The following is a 15,697-nucleotide window of genomic DNA, read 5'->3' as shown; positions in this document are numbered from 1 at the left end:
ATATGTTATAAAGAACCACAAAGTTTTGTAATTTAATGCAATACTGTGATAATACTGAGTACCATGATAAAAGCTTCAGCAATTAATACAAAATCTGATACAGGCCAGCTAGACGTTCAAATATTGTCAAAAATGTTGGCTAATCGATTAAGTAAAGTTACAACATCTCTTATACATACAGATCAGGTGGGGTTTATTAGGGGCCGCAGCTCTTCTGAAAACGTGTTTCATTAATGTCATGTGGTCAGTGGCTAATGATCAGACTCCGGTCTGTGCCATCTCGCTTGACGCCGAAAAGGCATTTGATATGGTAGAATGGGATAATCTTTTTAGGATTTTGGAAATGTACGGCTACGGGAATCCTTTTATTGAGTGGATTAAGGGGCTTTATAGACACCTGTTAGCGGCGGTTCAAACTAATTGTTTAATTTCAGATTATTTTACTCTGGATAGGGGCACCCGGAAGGGTTGCCCTCTTTCCCCATTATTGTTCTGTTTTGCCCTGGAACCATTAGCAGCAGCGATAAGAGAGGATGATTTTCTAGGGGTGGTGGCAGGAGGTGTGGCGCAAAAGCTTTTGCTTTACGCAGATGATATTTTATTATTCGTCTCCAACCCTACTATACTAGAATTATTAATCCCTTTCTAAGTTCTCGGGATACAGAGTTTTCAGCCGGGCGCCTTCCAGTGGCCCAAACAGGGCATTAAGTATTTGGATATTTTATTCCCAGCAAATCTGTGTGATTTAGTTTGAGTCAATTTTGACCCTTTATTAAAAAGGTTTTCGTGCGATGTGAGCAGGTGGGCTTCATTACATTTATCGATGATTGGGAAGGTTAATGTTATTAAAATGAATTGTATTCCAAAATTCAACTACCTGCTACAATCTCTCCCTGTAGATGTCCCCCTCTCTTATTTCAAGCAATTTGATAGCATAGCGAAGTCTTTTATTTGGAATGGTAAACGTCCCAGAGTACACTTCAATAAGTTACATAGGCCTATTGACAAAGGTGGGTTAGGCCTACCCAAGATTTTGTTTTATTATTACGCATTCGGTCTCGGACAATTGGCTCATTGGTTGCTTCCACCTGAGAGAGCCCTCCCTGGTTTCGTATTGAACAGGAAGTTCTTGCCCCTATTATGCCATTGCAAAGCCTTTCTATTAAACTAACCGGAGAAGTTAAGTTACACCCCGTTATCTCGCATTTGCACACGATATGGACAAAAGTGTCCAGAGTGTTTAATTCAGACATTTATTCAAATGTTGCTTCGAGCATATGGCTGAACCCAAAATTATGTATTAATAAGTTCCCTTTCTGCCGGACAGAGTGGATTGTGAAGGAGGTTAATACACTCGGGGACCTATATGAGAGTGGAGTGTTGAGATCCTTTGAATATATGGTTCAACATTTTGGGATTCCCAGGTCTCAATTCTTCAGGTACTTACAGCCGCGCCACCTGCTTTGTGCTATTTTGGGGAGTAGTATACACACCCCTAGAGCGACAGATACTCTGGGAGTGGTGATTACTGCTTTTGGAAAAGGTCATGAGGCATCAGTGGCATGAGGCATTAGCAGAATCCCTGCTAATTCACAGTCTGGGGGACGGAGCTTTAACTTCTCTCAAGAGATTATGGGAGAAAGATTTAAACTTGGTATTAGAGGAGGGAGTGTGGGCTAGGATTCTAAAAAACGTCAAGTCTACATCTAGAGATGCAAGGGTGCGCCTTATGCAATTTAAGATTTTACATCAATTCTATTGGACCCCCTCTAGATTGTATAGGCTTGGTCTTAAAGACACATCCACCTGCTGGTGATGTCAATCAGAAGATGGGGACACAACCCATGTTTTTTGGTGGTGTGTTAAGATCCAAGAAATTTGGTTGAGGGTTCAGAGTTTTATGGGTGACGTATTGGGCACTCAAATTTCATTTTGCCCCAGACTCTGTATTTTAAGTGACGGGGCGGTCATTAATATAGGGGATAAATGCATACAAAATTAGGTCCTAGCCAGTGTTATGATCAGCAGACAGATCATTCTTAGGGGATGGAGGTCGGCTGGAATGCCCTCATTTCAAGAGTGGTGCACAGAGATGGGCAGGGTAGCAGCATTCGAGGAGATGTCATATAGAAGGCTAGGCAACTTAGATTCATTCAATAAAAAAATGAGGCTGCTATTTGGCCTTTTTGGAGGACTCTCGGGGAGGGGCAGTGGAGAGAGAAGTGCAATTTTAAATGTGTGTGATTATTATTATTTTTTAAATATATATTTTTCTTTTTCCTTTTTTTTTTTGTGTGTGTAACTCAAGTTGTGACCACAGGGATATTTGTTGAGGGTCAGGGTGGGATTGGGAGGGGGGAAAGGGAATAATGGGGGTTATAGTTCATTCTATTTATATATATTTTGTTTTTCTGTTTCAAATGTGTGAATCATTAAAAAGTGTTCATCCAAAAAAAAAAAAACATCTGATATAGGCACATGCCTATTTCAAAAACAAACAAAAGACGCAGAGCCGCCTCTGATCCTAGGTTATTATACCCGCTTTTCTATTTCTAGTGGTAGGTCAGTGCAAACAATATATATATATATATATATATATATATATTAGTATGGCTTTTATGCCATTCTTTACACAAATTAGGCAAATGGCAAATTGTGTGAAATAAAAAAAAAACGTTGAATCGGATTGTGACTTACTCTGAATCGAAATTGAACCCATAGATTCTAAAGCATAAGATTCCCACTGCTAATCAAGATGGGCACATTACCACGGCCAAGGCCCAGAGATCCTTTCTCCTGCTGTCCTCCTATACTCCTCTGCTGAGATAAGATTGAAGACAACTCTCTCTGCAGATCTACACGCTCCTTTTCTGTCCTCAGGAGCTGTGAATGCATGTCATCTATCTGCAGGCCGACAGCACATATACACACGTCTTAAATGAAAACATCCAACTCTGCATCAGCCAGTGCTGTGATTGGCAGAATACAGACAAGCAGCAGAAGGGAAAGGTTCACCTGCTGGAGAAGGGCATCTCGTCCGCCCTCTGACTGATCCAGCTTCCTCTTGAGTCTCTCCAACTCCTGCTCTATCTGTAGAGGAATCAACAGTTCATAGTGACATTAGTTTCACATAGTAAGACAGTTTGCATAAAGGCTGAGCCAGTTTTCAGCTTATTCTGGACAAGATCGCCCACTTAGAAAGGATGAGACCATCTGATTGACATGTAAAATAACAGAAGAATAAACAAGTGTGAACCGTATATTTCATTTAATTGCTACAGAGCTGCAAATTCACTAAACAACTACGTCACTTCAGCGCAAAAACCTGCATCTTATTTACTAAACCACCCGCAACAGAGTTTAACCAGGTGCTATCTGCACTGGTAAAGAGCTGCACCATGCATATTTAAATGAAGTCATAGTCATTCAAACATGCAAGACTTAAGGCTGCCTACGCTGGAAGCGTTGAAGCGAACATTCAAAATGATGTGCAAGCATGGGTAAATTTCAGTAACGGTTAACTGGGTGAATGACCTACTTTATTTTCAAAAGAAATCCACTGGTATAAAGATTTACTTATTATATAATTATTATTATAATGTTATTGTTGCAAAAATGTCTTGGTTATGACTGTAATCTTGGTTCCCTTTCAAGTCGGTCACTTCGATGCTGCATCAGTAGCTGACGCTATTGGAACCGTAAAACTTAACTCTGTGCTACTGATTCACATGCACCAAAACAATGCACACTAACCAGTCAGCGTAGTGAAAATGAGTCCTTCCTTGTAGTTAAAATCTGGGAAGAGAGGTACGAAACATCCAAGTTATAGAACCTGGCAAATAAGCCGCCAGACAGATGTGCTCAACAGAATACCCCTTTCACCCAAGCCCAGGAGCAAGTCAAGTTCTTGGTAGAATGAGCTTAACACCAACCAGACATGGTTTTCTTGCAAGTTGATGCCATTGATCACAATGGCATTAACCAATCAGTGGGAAAGTCTGTGCTTGGAGAGGGCCAAACATTTTGCACAGCCTACGAAGCAGACAAAGAGCTGATCAGGCAACCTGAATTGATGTGCGGCCATTATGCGTACATAGTGCCCTCACTGGACAAAGCATGTGCAGTCTCTTAGCCACGTCCTACTCAAACGAAGGAGGAGAGAAAGCCTGCAGGGTGAAAACCTTTGCCCTGAAGGGAGTGGTAAAAACCTTGGGCACACAACCTTCTCTAGACTTAAGGGACAACCTTAGACCAGCCCGGTCCAAACTCAAAACAAAGGTTCTTGGCCGACAGGGCCTGACGGTTACAGACACGGTTCATTGAGGCCAATGCGAGCAGCAGCATAGTATTTAGCAAGAGTCTGCACTGGCTTACTGCATCTAATGGCTCAAATAAGGGACCCGTAAATGTTTGCAACACCAGCACTAAGTCCCACATTAGGATAGTAGCAGGGTGAGAGGGCCTTAGCCATCTAGCTAACTGTGAAACTTTACTGAGTAAGGAGTGTCTGCCTACTAACATCTGGCATGCAAACACACTTGCAGGAAGCAAAACAACACTTGCACAGGAAAATGCACAGGGTCCTCACTTTGGGAGGATCACCAGGCACAAAGGGGTTCCATTTCAGAACATAGATTCACCTCATTGAGGGGCCCCTATCCTGCAATATTGTGTCAAGCACTGACTGAGACAACCCTTAAGTGTCTAACAAGACCCGTTCAAGGGCGAGACATTAAGTCTCCATAGATCCAGCTGAGGATGCCAGATTTTGCCTCTTGTTTGTAAGAGTAGATCCCTCCACAGAGGAATCCTCCACGGAGGAGCATCCAGCAGCTCGCCCAGCTCTGGAAACCAAGGGCGGATGGGTCACTCAGGCGCAACCAACAGCAGGGTTTCCTGGTCTTCCCGTTCACAACACTTGGTGCAGCAGGCGAACAGGAAGGATCGCATATTTGTGTTTTGCCGGCCATTTGTGAGCCAGGGCATCCAGCTTTATGTAGGTCAAGGTAGTTCAGGACGCAGAAGCCGCTCAGGCTCAGCAGAGAGACCATAGAGTTGATGCACTTGGTAAAAGTGTGAGGAGCTAGAGACAGGCTGAAAGGAAGGACCTTGAACTGAAAATCTGCACCCTTGAAAGAGAATCTCAAGAACGGCCTGTGGCGAGGATCTATCTGTAAACTAGAAGGGCTATCTGAGACTGAACCTCTTGACCTAAAATCACCGCCTTCTGTACCGACACTGTGGAGAAAAGGACACTGTTGAAGCGACTGAAGTACATAGCCAGACACGACTGTGTTCAGTACCCAGCTGGAGACCCTCTGCTAACTGCACCATGCATCCGTGTAGCAAGCTAGTGGGCATAGGGACTTGTTTACAATCGCCAATGTCAGCACGCCACCCACCCTAGGGAGCTGGCTGCTAAATGCTGTGGAATCACTAAAAGCTGGGGAGACCCGTGCAGTCGTAACAAAGTGTTTTGACAGTGCTGGGACATGGCAGTCCTCTGGCATGTCACCAACAGCAGCACAAACAGCCATCAGCCACGTTCTTGATCCCGGCTCACAGTGGTGTGGATAGCAAGAGAGATGTGGTACAGGCCTTCTTGAGAGCCGAAATCATCCACTCCTTGGGGCGTAGTCCCTGCTTCGAGGTCCGCAGACAATCAGGAACACTTAGCTCACCCAGAAGTCTTTGCACTGGGTCGAGGCCACAAAACCACCAGCCACATAGTATCCCCCTCCTCGTGTCCACCAAACGCAACCATATCATGCGCGCCAGCCACAGGGCACAGAATGTTACAAGTGAACTGAACATGCAAAGCCATTTCAGATAAAAAGGAGGAGAGATGCAAGGCCAGGCCGGCATTAACTCATCCTTCGATTCTCCATGCTCTACATCCTGACCTCGCTTCCCTTGCTCGAGTAATCCCTCAGAAGCCACAGAGGTCAGATATTGGGAGGACTGGGGATTGGCTTCTGCTTTCATAATGAAAGCAAGCCTGGTGCCAAACATCTTGAGTTTCATGCGCTCACAATATACACTCTCAGTCTCAGCAAGCACCATTTGCACTTGGGGGGTTTGTGCATGCCACCAGACATGAACACACAGAAAGTAAAAGTTCCCCAACAAGCCAAAAAGCATTTTAATGAGTAATATATTCATATATTACATTATTTTTAATGAGCTAGCTGCCGTAATCTACCTCCCTGACGAAAAAGGTGTGTAGAAAAATAATGTAGCAGTACTGGTAAAAGCCTCATCATAAAATCATGAAGATACACCAAACATACACTATTTTTTATTACATTTTATTAACCTCAGCATAGCAAACTTTGCCAGATTCTTAGAAAAAAGTGAGTTACATTGACACTGGCAAACTTACAATCGTGAGTCACTACATACTAAGCAATTCCACCAGCACAGTTGAGCACAGTTAAAAGAAATCCGGGTTGAAAACGGTAATCGTCAATCTACAAATGGCTTACTTATAGTTTACTGCATATTAAGATGGGATAAGAAAAATTATTTTATAGACTCCATGAAAATCAAAATGAAAGTTTTGTTAGCCCATGCCTATTAACTTTAAGGTCGCTTTTATGAGGTATGCTTTTAGTGTACTTTTAAACACTGGCAAAGTTCGCTTTCAGCAGATTTACGCATTTAAAATCTGCAGTCTCTTTGGGCTAAAAAGACACAGGAAAATTCTTGACATCACCACGTTGCACAAACTTTGTCTGATTAAATGCTTTCTAGAATAAGAACGCACTCACCCCCTGTATCTGTGTTCTAAACGCCTCTGATGATGCCTTTGTAGGGCACTTTGAATGGAGCGCAATCCATGCTGTACGATCATTCCAAACTGAATTTCCAATAAGAATCACTTAAAAAGAGATCCAAATGACCATTATCACCTTTCTGCCCTGTGAAGCTCACACAGTGGAGGGTAATGGTCTTCGAATGGAATATGGCATAGGGATGATCACTTCTAAATTGATCGTGGGAGCTGTATACGAGGAAAGTGCCTAAAGTTTATTTATATTTTGAATGCAGTTGTTTTTCTGAGGTTTCTTAGGATGTACAGCACAAGTAAGTGCTATTTGTTCTTTATGTTTGGTGTTTTGTGATTCAAAACATTGATATATTGTGATCTTTTACACGTCTGTTTCTTATTCATCTGCAAAGGCAATGGCTCTAGCCTCTTTGTAAGCAAAGACTGCAATGTGCTGTGTTTATTTGTGGGCTGGTTATGTAGTGATGTAGTCAGTTAGATCATTGTTCTGTTCTCAAGTCAGTGGAAAAGCACTCTTTATTGAGACTGCTTCTCAGTTTCACCAGCTGAACATTTGCTCTGGCACAAGAAGCAGCACGGTGGAAAGGGGATATATATGTGTGTGCGTGCATATCTTTGCTGGGTAGTGATGTAAACTAAAGCCTATTAGCAATTTAAAAAAGGCACAGGCCATGTTTCAGTAGGAAATGCGTCAACAGACCACAGAAATCTGCACTCGTCAAAGCATTTATCAGGGACTTTTACAGTGAAAAAATGATATCACCTTTAATGCAGTCCTGCACTGATATGGGTTTAAAGACAGCAACATAAAAAAATTAAAACATCACAGACTGTGCTATAAAATTCATATGATTGTTTAGTTAAAAACTAACAGGCCCTTTTTAGGTAATCACCACTTACATAATCCTACCTGAATAGCAAATGAGGCGCTGAGGTTAATAATATAATGTATTTATGCCATTTGCACATGTCGAGTCAATATCAAAAGACACACACACCTTGCTTTTCTCACTCTCTGATCTCTGCAGTCTATTTCTGAAGGTCTCATCAGCCTCTGGGGTTTGGACGTCATGTCTTCTCAAAGCCTTTGTGGACACAGAGTGGAGTCGACAGAAAAATAAAGAAAAGATTAAGAGTCTTTGTTATCCTCCTCTTCTCCACTAACTAGCTCTACAACGAATGGATGGACGGACGGACGGACGGTTGGCTTTGTTGGATCCCTAAAAGGAAATTGAGCACTTGAGTACAACGTGGTTTAGCGATAATACTTTCACTTGATTTTACTTTGTACTTGTATTAAGCACTTGCAATGACATCAGCTGCAAGTTTAATTGTCACTTACACACAATTTCTTTGATAAAAATGGATCTGCAAAGAACATGGGTAATTCCATGTAATGTGCATGTGAAAGTCTCTAAAAATTAACATCTAAAAATGTAAGTGTCAAGCATAAAATGTAGTCAAAAAAATAAATAATCAAGTACTAAGAGTAAAAAAAAAAGCCCACAACAGTCTCTATGATGTTCTAGTCCCTAGATGTAGCTTGCGTCCCAACTTTGCACCCATTTTGTCATCCATCAGGTGAAAATCTAGCACATCTAGTCAGCACATCTAAACAAGCCACGTGATTTTATTGTTCTCAATAAGCCGCTTGATTTGACGTATCTTTCATATCTGTAGCACAAACATTGTGGAATGAGTTATGCACCAAAATTTTATACTTTGGGTTAGGGGTTTGTCTTGTTTTCCAGTAAAAATATTCTTACGGGGCCTGGGTAGCTCAGTGGTAAAATACGCTGGCTACCACCCCTGGAGTTCGCTAGTTCGCTAGTTCGAATCCCAGGGCGTGCTGAGTGACTCCAGCCAGGTCTCCTAAGCAACCAAATTGGCCTGGTTGCTAGGGAGGGTAGAGTCACATGGGGTAACCTCCTCGTGGTCGCTATAATGTGGTTTGTTCTCGGTGGGGCGCATGGTGAATTGAGCGTGGTTGCCGTAGTGGATGGCGTGAAGCCTCCACACACGCTATGTCTCCGTGGCCACGTGATAAGATGCGTGGGTTGACTGTCTCAGACGCAGAGGCAATTGGGATTCGTCCTCCGCCACCCAGACTAAGGCGAATCACTACGCCATCATGAGGACTTAGAGCGCATTGGGAATTGGGCATTCCAAATTGGGAGAAAAAGGGGAAAAATACCCCCCCCCCCCCCAAAAAAAACAAATATTCTTACAATTTTTTTTACATAAGCAAATCTTTTTTTTCTGGTTATAAGCATAAATGTTGCTAAATTTTGTTAGCTTTCTCTGAAAACAAGACAAAATATCTTGGGTCATTTTGCTTCTAAAATTAATTCATCTTGTCTTAAGAATGTTTAGATATTTCTATAGTAAGAAAACGATTTTTTGCTGTGTAGCACTAAGTAAAAGCAGTAGTAATAATGATGCTTACCTAAGAAAGCACTAATTAGTATTCTGTTTTATGTAGACCACAGAGTTACTGCATATAATAAATGTTCCAAAATATGTGGAATGAGGTCAACAAACAGAGTTATACTGGAGTAATCGTAATTCATTTTCTCAGATTTAAAAGAAAAACTTGTTTGTGCTGTAATTTATCCCTAACTGACATGCACTGAAATCCACATGCCTTCATTTAAAGTGAAAAGCCAGCATGCATGACTCTAGCATGCTTATCGAGCACCAAATGAATGTGTTGAATGAGTTTTGTAAGGTACAGCTGGAATGCAAGTTGTCTTTCATTGGAGTGACATACTGTACATAAACTGCCAGATAATTCATAGTAATAGAAGCATCCTGAAGCACTAACTGACCCTTCGCTAAGCCCCACCTTAAATGTGCTTCTGACCAATCCTGTTTACTGTTGCACTGCAGCCATTACTCTGACAAGTGTTTGCCTTTTTACAATAACAGTCTATGGAAGTAATGTGTGTTTGAGTACTTTTAAGAGGGATTTGATAAAAAATAATCCCAAAAATGTACAACATTGTTGCCAGGTCATTTGCAATAGTGACATGAGTTACTCGTACAGGATACATGCAGTGTTTCTTTAAAAAAAACAAAATCTTTAAATAAATCCGGAGAACAGCATGTTATGGAATAAACTGTGTCAGCCCTCATTCCCAAATGAACATATAACATCTGCAATAACACCTACATTTGCTCCAAGGCAAATTAAAGCTAATAACGGAATGTTAATTTATTTTGTATTTATTGAAGTCATAGTAAAATTGATAGTTAATAAACATTTCACAGCGTCAAAATGAGTGTGTTATGAGACGTTATAAATAGCTCTGACTGTGACTGTAATAATCGTTTGCCTTGATTCTGATTCACAGTCTCCACAGCTTTTAATCAAATTACTGTGTAATTTAACACTTTCTTTTCAACTTAATAGATAAATATGCATTACAATATCACTCTTCATACCAGCCAACGTAAAAATATGATCCATTCCGTTTATGAGTGTTGTGCATGGCAATCTCCCATTCATTCCATTGGGAGTTCTGCAGAGCTTGTCAGAGCGAGCAACCGTAACTAAGAGGGGCGGAGCTTAGCGAAGGGTCAACTGCCCAGAAAAACTAATTGCCCATGGGGTTGAAAAAAATAAACTTATTTTACCTTTAAATTAAGTTTATTTTTCGTACCCCATTGGCTAATAATTTTTTCTTGTTTTAGGCACCTTTATACATTTTGTTAGATTTCAATGGAAAAAAAGACTTAATTCTCTTACGTCAATTTGCTTCTTGTTTTATCTTGATATAAGGACATTTTTAGAATTTTTTCCTGGAAAACAAGACTCAAATATTGAGAACACTTTATACTGAGCATAAATTAATATAAGTATGAAGATAAATACAGTATATTGAGTATAAAGTATCATCTAAAATGCAACTGATCCCATTACATAACTGTTTGTGACTGACGTAAAATCAGACTATGAAGCATGCTTTTTTAGCAAGCATATCTCTGTGAAATATAATGACATTATTCACCGCTCTAACAGCAGTTTAAAACATATGGGTGTGCAAAGGAGTGGGAAAATATTTTTCTCAACAGCTCTTTGGTGACTGTTTGTTTGTTTTTCTGTCCTGAATTGCACGTATTGATCATTTCTAGTAATTTCGCAACAAATGCATAATTTCTCCAGGACTGAGGCATGCTGCCTTTTCATTAGCGAATTGCAATGGAGAGAAGTTGCAAACTAGATTTCATTCATCAGCCATCTCTCAGATAAATGGGGCAGTGTTGTTCAAGGTGGCCAAACACAGGCAGATACTGCCCTCTGCTGGTAAGGGCAGTGTATGAACCCGCTTTGAAAGTGCTAGTTTTGCGCCACATCCCTGGTTCCAATGGGTTTACTCTGTAATCGGTTCTCATTAAGTTATCTGGGTATTTGAGCCTGGAATGGGTGATTTGAATCTAAACTGAAGTTCCCCTTCAGAATTAAATGGAAGTATCAGATGCAATTGAGCTTTTTTTTTTTTTTTAGTCAACCACACTTTTGTTTTTGTTAGATGAAACATTTTGTGGCAGAATACAAATAGTGGATATACAGATACATTGATTTGGCCAGTTCAATTAAAGGAATAGATGACCCAAAAATGAAAATTCTCTCATCATTTACTCACCCTCATGCCATCCCAGACGTGTATGACTTTCTTTCTTCTGCAGAACACAAATGAAGATTTTTAGAAGAATATTTCAGCTCTGTGGGTCCATACAATGCAAGTGAATGGTGGCTAGAATTTGAAGCTCCATAAAGGACATAAAGGCAGCATAAGTAATCCATTCGACTCCAGTGGTTAATTCCATATCTTCTAAAGCAATACAATAGGTGTGGGTGAGAAACAGATCAATTTCTAGCTTCTAAAGACATTGATTAAACCACTGGAGTCATAAGGATTACTTTTATGCTGCCTTTATGTGCTTTTTGGAGCTTCAAAGTTCTGGCCACCATTCACTTGCATTGTGAGAACCTGCAGAGCTGAGATATTCATCTAAAAATTTTCATTTGTATTCAGCAGAAAAAAAAGTTATACAAATCTGGAATGGCACGATGAGGGTGAGTAAATGATGAGAACATTTTCAATTTGGGGTGAACTATCCTTTAAGTGGCTGATATTTAGACATTTTAAGATTACAGGCACTGGCCAATAACCGTGTCCAATGTAGCCAAAAAACAGTATTAGTTCCAAAATCAGACAACTTTTTTTTTGTGAATGTTTTGTAATTTTGTGTACCAAAAATGTGTATGTTGTTGTTAAAGGGTTAGTTGAAATGCAAATTCCCTCATGATTTCTTCACCCTCCTGGCATCCCAGATGTGTATGACTTGACTGACTGCTGAAGACAAATGAAGATTTTAGAAGAATATTGCAGCTCTGTAGGTCCTCACAATGCAAGTGAATGGGTGCCAACATTTTGAAGCTCCAAAATCCACATAAAGGCACCATAAAAGTAATCCATATGACTCCAGTGGTTAAATCCAAGTGTTCAGACACGATATGATAGGTGTGGGTGAGAAACAGATAAATATTTAAGTCATTTTTTGTCATAAATTATCCTCCATGCCCAGTAGGGGGCAATATGCACGTGGAATGTGAATCACCAAAAACAGAAGGAGAAAGTGAAGGAAAAAGGACTTAAATATTGATTTGTTTCTCACCCACACCTATAATATCAGATCTTCAGAAGATATGGATTTAAACCCCAGAGTCATCTGGAGTATTTTTATGTTGCCCTTCTGTGGATTTTGAAGCTTCAAAATTTTGGCACGCATTCACTTGCATTGTGAGGACCTACAGAGCTGAGATATTCTTCTAAAAATCTTCGTTTGTGTTCTGCTGAAAAAGTTTTACACATCATAAGGGTGAGTAAATGATAAGAGAATTTTAATTTTTGAGTGAACTAACCCTTTAACATGGCTGATAAAGAATAAAGTAGGGCTGAAACGTTTAGTCAACGTTATTGACAACGTCGACAATAAAAAATCATTGACAAAATTTTTTGTTGTCGAATAGTCGTTTGATCTTATTTTACATAACATGAGATCACGCTAAACTCTAATGATGACACGAGAGCAGCACTGCAGATCACGCCTGACTGAGGAGAGTAAGAATTACACAGCTCACAGTCCAGATGTACTCTAAACTTTCCAAAAAGCTTCAGGTGACGTAGATCGCAAAGTATGAGGGAATAATAAAAAATAAGTAAATACAGAAGCACTCTCATTGTTGAGCGTCTTGAAAGGAAACACATCTTTTCCGTTACATCTTAAATGCAGTTATGTTTAATGCGTTATAGCTTTATTAAAGTTCAAGTAATACAGAAGCAGATCATGTAAATAACTACAAACTCCGAAACTGCCATTTCTCAGTGCAGTCAGTGCCTCTTCTATGAGTTGCGCGAAGCGTCCCAATCTAAGGGGGAGAGATTGAAACTGCACCCGGCTGATGTACACTCTGTCGTGGGGATGCTCGTCCTTCGAGCGTGCACGCTTAATGCAGCTAGATTATAACGTGATGGCTCGCGACTAATTGAATCATAATAAACTCAGCAAAAAAAGAAACGTCCCTTTTTCAGGACACTGTATTTTAAAGATAATTTTGTAAAAATCCAAATAACTTTACAGATCTTAATTGTAAAGGGTTTAAACAATGTTTTCAATGCTTGTTCAATGAACCATAAACAATTAATGAACATGCACCTGTGGAACGGTCATTAAGACACTAACAGCTTACAGAAGGTAGGCAATTAAGGTCACAGTTATAAAAACTTAGGACACTAAAGAGACCTTTCTACTGACTCTGAAAAAACCAACAGAAAGATGCCCAGGGTCCCTGCTCATCTGCGTGAATGTGCCTTAGGCATGCTGCATGGAGGCATGAGGACTGCAGATGTGGCCAGGGCAATAAATTGCAATGTCTGTACTGTGAGACACCTAAGACAGCACTACAGGGAGACAGGAAGGACAGCTGATTGTTCTCGCAGTGGCAGACCACGTGTAACAAAACCTGCACAGGATCGGTACATCCGAATATCACACCTGCAGGACAGGTACAGGATGGCAACAACAACTGCCCGAGTTACACCAGGAATGCACAATCCCTCCATCAGTGCTCAGACTGTTGGCAATAGGCTGAGAGAGGCTGGACCGAGGGCTTGTAGGCCTGTTGTAAGGCAGGTCTCAAGACATCACCGGCAACAACGTCGCCTATGGGCACAAACCCACCTTCACTGGACCAGACAGGACTGGCAAAAAGTGCTCTTTACTGACGAGTCATGGTTTTGTCTCACCAGGGGTGATGGTCGGACATGTGTTTATCGTTGTAGGAATGAGCGTTACACCGTGGCCTGTACTCTGGAGCGGGATCGATTTGGAGGTCGAGGGTCCGTCATGGTCTTGGGCGGTGTGTCACAGCACCATCGGACTGAGCTTGTTGTCATTGCAGGCAATCTCAATGCTGTGCGTTACAGGGAAGACATCCTCCTCCCTCATGTGGTACCCTTCCTGCAGGCTCATCCTGACAAGACCCTCCAGCATGACAATGCCACCGGCCATACTGCTCGTTCTGTGCGTGATCTCCTGCAAGACAGGAATGTCAGTGTTCTGCCATGGCCAGTGAAGAGCCCAGATCTCAGTCCCATTGAGCACGTCTGGAACCTGTTGGATCGGAGGGTGAGGGCTAGGGCCATTCCCCCCAGAAATGTCCGGGAACTTGCAAGTGCCTTGGTGGAAGAGTGGGGTAACATCTCACAGCAAGAACTGGCAAATCTGGTGCAGTCCATGAGGAGGAGATGCACTGCAGTACTTAATGCAGCTGGTGGCCACACCAGATACTAACTGTTACTTTTGATTTTGACCCGTCCCCCCCCCCGACACATTATTCCATTTCTTGTTCAGTTTATGTCGTTGTTGTTGAATCTTTTTATATTCATACAAATATTTACACAAGTTAAGTCTGCTGAAAATAAAAGCAGTTGAAAGTGAGAGAATGTTTCTTTTTTTTGATGAGTTTATATGTGTCACTGTGCATTTCCTATCATGAAGAAAATTGGCAATACGTAGCATTATTAATAAGAGAGAGTTTGTTTTTTTGTGAGTTAAACATGGATTGCAGTGAATAGAATGGTGAGAGAGTCTTCGCCCCATTATACACTGAAACAAAATAGTTTTTGTTTTGGCTTGTTTTTCAATATAAATATCTAAAACTCCTTTAAAACAATGTAAATTTTCTTTAGCAGCTATACTGCAGAAGAAAAAATTGTTATCTGAGAATGTTGAATATAATATTAAAAATACAAATATTTTAAAATACCTAAAAATCCTTTAAAAAAAGATGCATTCACCTGAGAAGCAGCATATAAGATATTTAGACTTGCTTTTAGAGAATAGATCTTGAATATAAGTATATTTTGTCTTTACTGCGCTCGCAGTGAAAAAAAAATACACTTATATACAAAATACACTTATATTTAAGATACATTCTCTTAAAACAAGTCTAAATATCTTATGTTGCTTCTTAAGTAAATGTATCTTGTTTTAAGGATTTTTAGACAATTTTAAATGGAAAACAAGAAAAAAAACATTTGATAACAATAGGATTTTTGCAGTTTTTTTACTGAATTAAACTTTAATTCAATGAATGTCATTTAGAGGTATTTTTAAAAGATGATTTTGTCCTCTTTATTGTTAGTAATCACGTTTAATATAACCTTTTAAGTCGAGGCACAAGCTGAATAATCGGTTAAGAGCTAATGATTAATCGTTGCAATAATCGCTGAATAGTTGAATAATTGTTCTAATAATCGTTAGATTAATCGATTATCAAAATAATCGTTAGTTGCAGCCCTAGAATCAAGCTATGAATTAGGGGTTAAATTAGTGCTG

The 15,697-nt window shown here is 40.4% G+C and overlaps 1 protein-coding gene across 6 annotated transcripts in view; it reads right to left on the bottom strand.

The window, feature by feature from the left end:
- The window catches only part of LOC127415782 (centrosomal protein of 128 kDa-like), a 77,566-nt gene that overhangs the window by 46,051 nt on the left and 15,818 nt on the right, over window positions 1–15,697 (bottom strand). For all 6 annotated transcript variants that reach the window (XM_051654697.1, XM_051654698.1, XM_051654699.1 and 3 more), the window contains 3 exons: window positions 7,789–7,875; window positions 3,016–3,090; window positions 2,769–2,904 (listed from right to left, as the gene is read on the bottom strand). In XM_051654697.1, coding sequence (XP_051510657.1) covers window positions 2,769–2,904; window positions 3,016–3,090; window positions 7,789–7,875 — 298 coding nt within the window. The remainder of the gene's footprint in view (window positions 1–2,768; window positions 2,905–3,015; window positions 3,091–7,788; window positions 7,876–15,697) is intronic.

Source organism: Myxocyprinus asiaticus, chromosome 25, assembly GCF_019703515.2.
Source record: "Myxocyprinus asiaticus isolate MX2 ecotype Aquarium Trade chromosome 25, UBuf_Myxa_2, whole genome shotgun sequence".
NCBI lineage: Eukaryota > Metazoa > Chordata > Actinopteri > Cypriniformes > Catostomidae > Myxocyprinus > Myxocyprinus asiaticus.
The sequence above is the reverse complement of the archived record's forward strand: the minus strand, read 5'-3'. Positions and strand labels throughout refer to the sequence as shown.